At 44.4% G+C, this 6,845-nt stretch overlaps 1 protein-coding gene across 1 annotated transcript; it reads left to right on the top strand.

The window, feature by feature from the left end:
• The first annotated feature begins 825 nt into the window (after nt 1-825).
• LOC147883822 (patatin-like protein 2) lies at nt 826-4,817 on the top strand. Its single transcript, XM_087399117.1, has 8 exons — nt 826-1,458; nt 1,561-1,745; nt 1,862-2,042; nt 2,247-2,411; nt 2,521-2,583; nt 2,714-2,947; nt 3,035-3,210; nt 4,427-4,817. The coding sequence occupies exons 1-8, from the start codon at nt 1,369-1,371 to the stop codon at nt 4,479-4,481; spliced, it is 1,149 nt and encodes a 382-aa protein (XP_087255243.1). The 5' UTR covers nt 826-1,368; the 3' UTR covers nt 4,482-4,817.
• The last annotated feature ends 2,028 nt before the right edge of the window (nt 4,818-6,845 follow it).

Raw genomic sequence — 6,845 nt, forward strand, 5'->3', positions numbered from 1 at the left:
AGGCTCAATAGTATTTCATCTCTACATGACCAAGTGTTTACATGGAAAAGAAGGTTATTGATAGTTTGGTAGGGGACCAATAGCACTCTTCATAATCACATGTTCATATGGAAAAGGAAGATGTTGAGAGCTTGGTAGCGGAAAGGTTAACGACAGTCCTGTCAAGAAGGGAATATATCTTGGATTAATTTTGGGATGCCGAAGAGTGAGACCTATGTCGTGTAAACTTGAGACTTAAATTCGCCATTTGAGCATCACATTCTTGGCTAGCTTCTCCACTCAAAGAAAAGTCATAAGAAGAACTATGCTTTTATCAACTAAGAAGGCTAACAATTTTATTGCCCTTCACCACCAAGGGATTATAGAGCAGATTTTGGACCTAGTATGATCAGCTTTGTAGTTGAATACCTTAGAGATTTGATTGTCTACTCTGGAAGAGCAAAGATGACGATATTGTCCGTGAGAATCTCATGAAGGTTCTTGTGGGGAGCACTAGGGTGGGTTCAAACCAGATTAGAGAGGAGCATCTAATGATTTGGCAACCAAGGATTCGATCATGGTTGCCAAATCATGATTGACGAACAGACGGTTCATCTCCGCCCCTCCCAAGGAGCGATTAATTATTTTTTATTCATATAGTATTTAGAGTTCTACCCCATCTGACCATGCAAGCCTCTTGCCACTGGTTGAAAAAGTGCCACTGGCTAGAGTAGCCAGTGGCACTTTTTCGAGCCTCTTGCCGCCCACTCAAGGGCAGTGGCGGTTTGAGCACCCAGATGCTCAGATTGATCCCTGGAGGCTTGTTTCACCATCGGAGCCCAAATACACACCCTACGTGTGTGAACCTGTGGGAGCTCCTTTGTTGCCGTGTGCAGAGGACAGGCCTACGCATAGAAATGCATTTATGGCTTTTACATAAAGAGCCATTGGCTGGTGTGGATTCCTATTCCGTTGAGTCTTCAGGATTCAGGAAGCTCCTTCTCCAGCGGCGCCAAGGAGGGGCTCTAAGTCCCTCTGACAAGAAAACCAATTCGCCTCTGATTCGGCGGATTTGCGAATTTGAGAACGCGCGTGACCAGGGTTTTACTGGTCTGTCTATGAAAGACAGATGAATATATTTTCTTCTGTAAGGACGTGCAGGGTGCTTTCAGGCAGTTGTCAGAGAGAGACAGTATCAATCAGCGAGGACCTGATGTGCGAGGGACGGCGAAGAAATGGGTTTTTGCTGAGTGATGATCATGTGTAGTGCTGCTGGATTGCTAGACAAGCTCGGCAAGGCGCTCTTTCCATATCTCGATTTCTGCCTCTCCTTCCATAGCTCCACTATATATCCATAGCCTCCACAATACACCACTTCCAATCAGCAATATGACAATTACTATCCTCTCCCTCGACGGAGGAGGTGTGCGGGGACTCATACCCGCCCAGATTTTGGAAGTTTTGGAATCGCTTCTTCAGGTGCACACTAATTCGTGGCTGTTGCATTGCTCATGCTGCTCGGTTTTGAAGCTTTAAGCCGCAGCGTCGCAGATGCATGTTGCCAAATCCTTGTGTATGCAGGATATCGATGGCCCGGATGCAAGGATTGCCGATTACTTCGATGTAATCGCGGGAACAAGCACTGGAGGTTTTATCGGAGCGATGATAGCTGCTCCCAACAAAGACAAGAGGCCGCTGTTTTCGGCTGAACAGATCAGCCCGACCTACATGAAGAATAGCCCCATTATATTTCCTCCTGAACACAGGTAAGCTCCCTGTGGCAAGGCATTACTTCAGAAAACATCTTGTTCGGTGCGCATCCGTGCAGTTTAGCAGCGAACATCTTCTGTCCGTACCGTAATTTCTGAGTTTACGCGACTAGATCTGGCTTACTCCGATCGATCAGAGCCATGCTGAACGGTCCCAAGTACTCCGCCAGTGGAATAGATAGCGTTTTTGAAGGAATGTTTCAAGATCTGAAGATGGAGGAAACCCTCACCGAGCTGCTGATTCCAGCATTTGACATTGCGGACCTACAACCTGTGTTTTTCTCAACGTCCGAGGTTTCTGAGTTCCATCTCCCCTTTGCTGTTCAACTTTGAGGCTTTTGATGCAAACGAAAGACTTGCTTGCGACTCGGGAAAGTACAACCGTGAAGGTCTCTTAATTCCTGTGTGAACTAATAACATCCTACTTGGGCGTGAGAAGTACTGTTACCTGTGAGAGAAGCACAGGTTACATTTTAATCCATGAAGGTGTTTGCGCAGGCCAAAAGAGAGGACCGTCTCAAGAATGCTTACATCCGGGACGTCTGCAGGAGTACTACTGCAGCACCCACATACCTCCCACCACATTTGTTTACAATCAGTAATTCGAAGGGCGAGGCTAGAGTTTTCAACATGATCGATGGCGGAGTCGTGGTGAACAATCCGGTAAGGTCTGATGCTCTTTGCAACGGAGGCATTGCTACGATCAGGAGAATCAAACAATTTGCTCGTCCTTGACGGCGCGCTTACAAATTCTATGTACCTTTGCGGGCAGACACACTTGGCCATTACGCATGTAATGCGTGGGAACCAACTCCGGCGACGTACGGATGATAAGGTGCGTCACGTGTGATCCAATCACGCTGCTGCTTGAGCCACTCGTTTTCCTTTCTTTTGATCAAGAGCAGCGAAGCCTTATGATAAGATCAAGTGACGAGCTACTATTAAGAAGAATTCTGCACGTTCAGAAGCAGCATCCCGGCGAGAACTTGCTGGTGCTTTCCCTGGGAACTGGGGCGACGACGGGAGTATCATACAGCGCGAAAGATTGCACGTCGTGGGGGGCATTATCATGGATCTACAAACAGAAAACGAGTCCCCTGTTGGATATTACAATGGAGGGCAGCAAGGACATGGTGGATTACAATGTCTCAGTGCTATTCGAGGCAGCTGAAACGCAAGGAAACTATCTTCGAATTCAGGTAGAAGCCAATATAAATCTGCAAACCAAAAATTCGAGGGTGTACTGGAAAGCTTGAATGAGGTGCGTAATTGCATTGTGAGTGCAGGCAACAGACTTGCAAGGTGAAGTTGCGTCGATGGATAATGCAACCAAGGAGAATATGGAGGATCTCAAGCGAATTGGCAAAGAGCTGATTGACAAACATGTAACCATGATCGACACGGAGACTGGCAAGTTTGTTCCGCGACCAGACCTGGGTACTAATCGGCAAGCCCTCTCCAGGTCAGTACAATTTCACTCTCTCTATCTCGTTCTTGGTTGTTTTGAGTTCGATCCCCATTATCGACATTTGATGATCCTCTAAGGGTCAGGTCATGCCAGACCCCGTTAGGGTCTTACCTTATGGCTTCTCTCTCTCTCTCTCTCACACGCACACACACACAATCCCGTACAGGGTGCGTATCTGTGTGAGCATTGATTTTTTGCATGGATGGGGAGGCACTGGACGTTTAGCATATCCAGGTGCCCAAACGAGTTCAATGATTTTGGCTAGACTTGTTTGGCCACCCCGATGCTTCATGCACTTGGCAAAGGGCCCAATCAATCGATAGCAAGGTTTTCGCCCTTGTCATTCTGCTTCGCCATCAGTTTGCAGCCCTTCCTACACTGCGTCTATAGCTTTTCTCTTTTCAAACCCACACGTGTGGCTCAAATGGCCCATCAGCCACCATTAGGTCAGCCTTTGCCACCTACTCCCCAAGGTGCCCAAATGTGCATCTCATGGAAAGAGGTCTACAAGGGACAAACGTTAAACCACCTGTGGCCTACATTGACTTGCAGCAAGGGTCTTTCCGAGGCCTTCGCAAGGGACTTCAACGTGTGCAACTAGTTCAAGTGGACAATTGCCCAAACCACTTGAGCTATCGTTGCTCTACTAGTCACTATTAACTGATAATAAGCTAGTTTGAGTCCTTGATGCCTTACGCCCTCTCAAAGACCATCACACATGAACTCTATTGTCGAGCTTTTCAAGAAAACTTGTCAAATATGCACATGTAGGCTGTCATTGTCTATCCAAAAACAAGTTTAGAATGCCACATTATTGACATGCCAATCTAATAATCAAACCAGCATACAAAAAATTATAATACAGTGAAGAAAAAATGTACAAAAATAAAGAAAGAGTAGCCTTGTGAGAAATTGATTGGCAATATAACTAAAAGCTCTGAAATTCTAATCATTTGCTTTTGCAACTAACAATTGAACACTACTTGGCACAAGTGAAATGCTTGCGATTGCATTTTTCGACATGGCTCATGTTTGATGTCGAAAATTGCTTTTATGGTGAGCCATTTTCTCCCACGGCCAAGCCCTCTTTCATTGCCAAACAATGGATATGGGCATTTCTTTTAATGATTCAATCTATTTGTTGCTCCCATAGATAAGACGACTCTTTGACTACCCTTGCACTTAACCATCCTTTGGTTTTACTATACAGGTTTGCCAAGATGCTTGCTGATGAAAAAAAATGCAGGTCTGCTCTAAGTGTCTAATCATGTGGTGTGGTTGGATTGAGCTTCCTCGGTATTCCTAACCTACAAGTGCATTCTTCCCTCATAGTGTATACCTATTGGGAACTTTCAAATGTGCATTTAAAACTTGAATTTGCGCCGCATCACTTTAAAAGTTGCCTCCTTTGTTGGATGCAAATCGATGCTAATGGCCATTTACCAAAAAGGCCCTTGTGTGAAACTACTCTATGGCCTTGTGAAATACCAAATTTGCATCGAATATACATTCAAGGGTAGTATTTTTAAACCTGCACTTACATATCTCACTCTTTTCTTTTTATATCACCAGCATTTTTAAATCTGTACTTACATATCACTCTTTTCTTTTTATAAAATTTTGAATTCTATGGTGTTGTGATTAAAAGTGTCCCCTTCTTTATGTATATTCTTGTGAATTCATTGATTTGCTTGTTGAATCTATGTTATATGGTTACATAAGTTTAGGTGCATCCCTCGAACTCGTATCTAGATTCTAAATGAAGCCCCATAAAATTTGAATGCTTTATACAAATATTTTGAAGCATTGTTTTTAAGCTTATTTTTTAACCAAATGTGATTCATGCACACCACTCAAAAAGAGACATTTATGATGCATTTGTTGTGCATTTGTAGCTACACATGGCACTAAGCACTTCACAAATTACCACCATTGTGGTTTTTGGAAGATGTGGCTCTAGGCATGCCCTCCATAAGTTCTTAGTAAAGTAGCTATCACATCAAAGTATAATCCTTGGGGGGTGCACTACTAAGAGATGTTATGAATTATGTGCGTTCAAGGGGTCTTTAAAAGACCTCTCACGTAAAATCCCCCCCAATAAAACCAACCTCCTTTACTTATGAACTTTTAAAAAAAAAATTCCTACTAAAGTTGAATTAGAAAACCCTTCTTATTATTTAATCTTGATAATTTTTTTCCTGAAGTTGAATTACAAAAAGTAGATTAGGGTCCATAGGAGAGCTCGGTACATGTGCTTTAACATGGTATTAGAGCTTAGGTCCTAGCTCTCCTAGATTAGATGTAGATTTTTTTAATTGAGAGTTCTCTTCTACCTGGAGAAATTTGTCATGCATTAGAAATTTCCATTCGTATTTCTTGAGAGGTTCATGAGTGATTCCTTTGTGAAAGAGGGTGAGTTCTTCTTCTCTTCCAAAGAGAGAGATAGAGAGAGAGCTTGTTTTGAGAGAGAAAGAGTCTCTCTGTTGCACGGGGGATTCACTAGTAGTAATAAGGAGACGTCACCTATGTGCAATAAATATATGAAAATTTCCCTGATCTACCTCCTATTTATGGGACCTTACCTTATAGAATGTACCTTCCTTCCCTTATATAAGCCCTCTCCCTTACACTCACGTGGTACCATACGATAAACCCTTCCCTTATATAACCCCCCTCCCTTACACTCACGTGGTACCATACGATAAACCCTAGTGGACCCCCCGGGCTCTATTGTGAGAGATCTGAGAGGAAGAGAGAGATTTTGTTCCATGAAAGGGTTGTGAGGGAAGTTCTTCGACACGCCTTCACCATCAACGACTTCAGGCAACTAAGCTCCAACCTTCAAGCCTCAACAACAGCGCCTATCCTCAATGGTGACCTCCAAGCTACCATAGCTCACAAACTCTAGCCCTTGCTAACTCTACCATATGCTTCAAACTCAGCCTTCCGGCGACCCTCAAACTCGAACAACAACGAACAACGCCCCTGCAAAGCTAGGCCTCCTACTCCATGCCTGCACATTAATCCACAACCTACATGAGAGCTCTAAGCTCTCACCCTGCATGCACAGCCAACCTAGAAGCTCCAACGACCTCACACCAATGGATTGTCGATAAGCCTACAACACGGTTGGCCACCAACGAGCAACGCAGCTCCTTTCATCATCTATGCCTCCTGCAAACTTCTACCAGAGAGCTCCCAGCCGCTCAACTATCCACAACGCCAAGCTCCACAGCTCTGCCCAAGCCTCTACGGCTCCCACGACTCTTCTACAGCTTAGCCTCCACTAATGGACTCTCCAGTCGGGCCAACTAGTACTTCTACAGCAGCGTGCATGTGACTCACGTAAGGACTTCAACTCCAACCAGCTTCTCCATCACAGGCGAGCAGCACTCCAATAGCTCAACCTGCGTCCGTGTCGCCTCTTCACGCATCGCCATCACTGCAGGAAAGCAAAGCTTGCTTTCTTTCTTTCTAAGGTTAGACGTTAGAAAATTAACACTGGCAGATAAGCCACTCAATCTTAGGTCAAGATTGACCTTGGGTTAGCTCTATGGTTATATCAAAGATGACCATGTTTAAACTTGCTACCTTGGGTTAACTAAGCTGGGTTAAAAGGTCACCATAGT

The sequence above is a fragment of the Dipteris shenzhenensis genome, chromosome 27 (genome assembly GCF_047967505.1).
Source record: "Dipteris shenzhenensis isolate YYH24624 ecotype China chromosome 27, Dip_SZ_1.0, whole genome shotgun sequence".
Lineage (NCBI taxonomy): Eukaryota > Viridiplantae > Streptophyta > Polypodiopsida > Gleicheniales > Dipteridaceae > Dipteris > Dipteris shenzhenensis.

Coding starts and splice junctions, on each gene's coding strand:
- LOC147883822 (XM_087399117.1), top strand. CDS start 1,369: ATGACAATTACTATCCTCTCCCTCGACGGAGGAGGTGTGCGGGGACTC. Junction 2,948..3,034: donor GAAACTATCTTCGAATTCAG/GTAGAAGCCAAT, acceptor TTGTGAGTGCAG/GCAACAGACTTGCAAGGTGA. Junction 3,211..4,426: donor AATCGGCAAGCCCTCTCCAG/GTCAGTACAATT, acceptor TTTACTATACAG/GTTTGCCAAGATGCTTGCTG.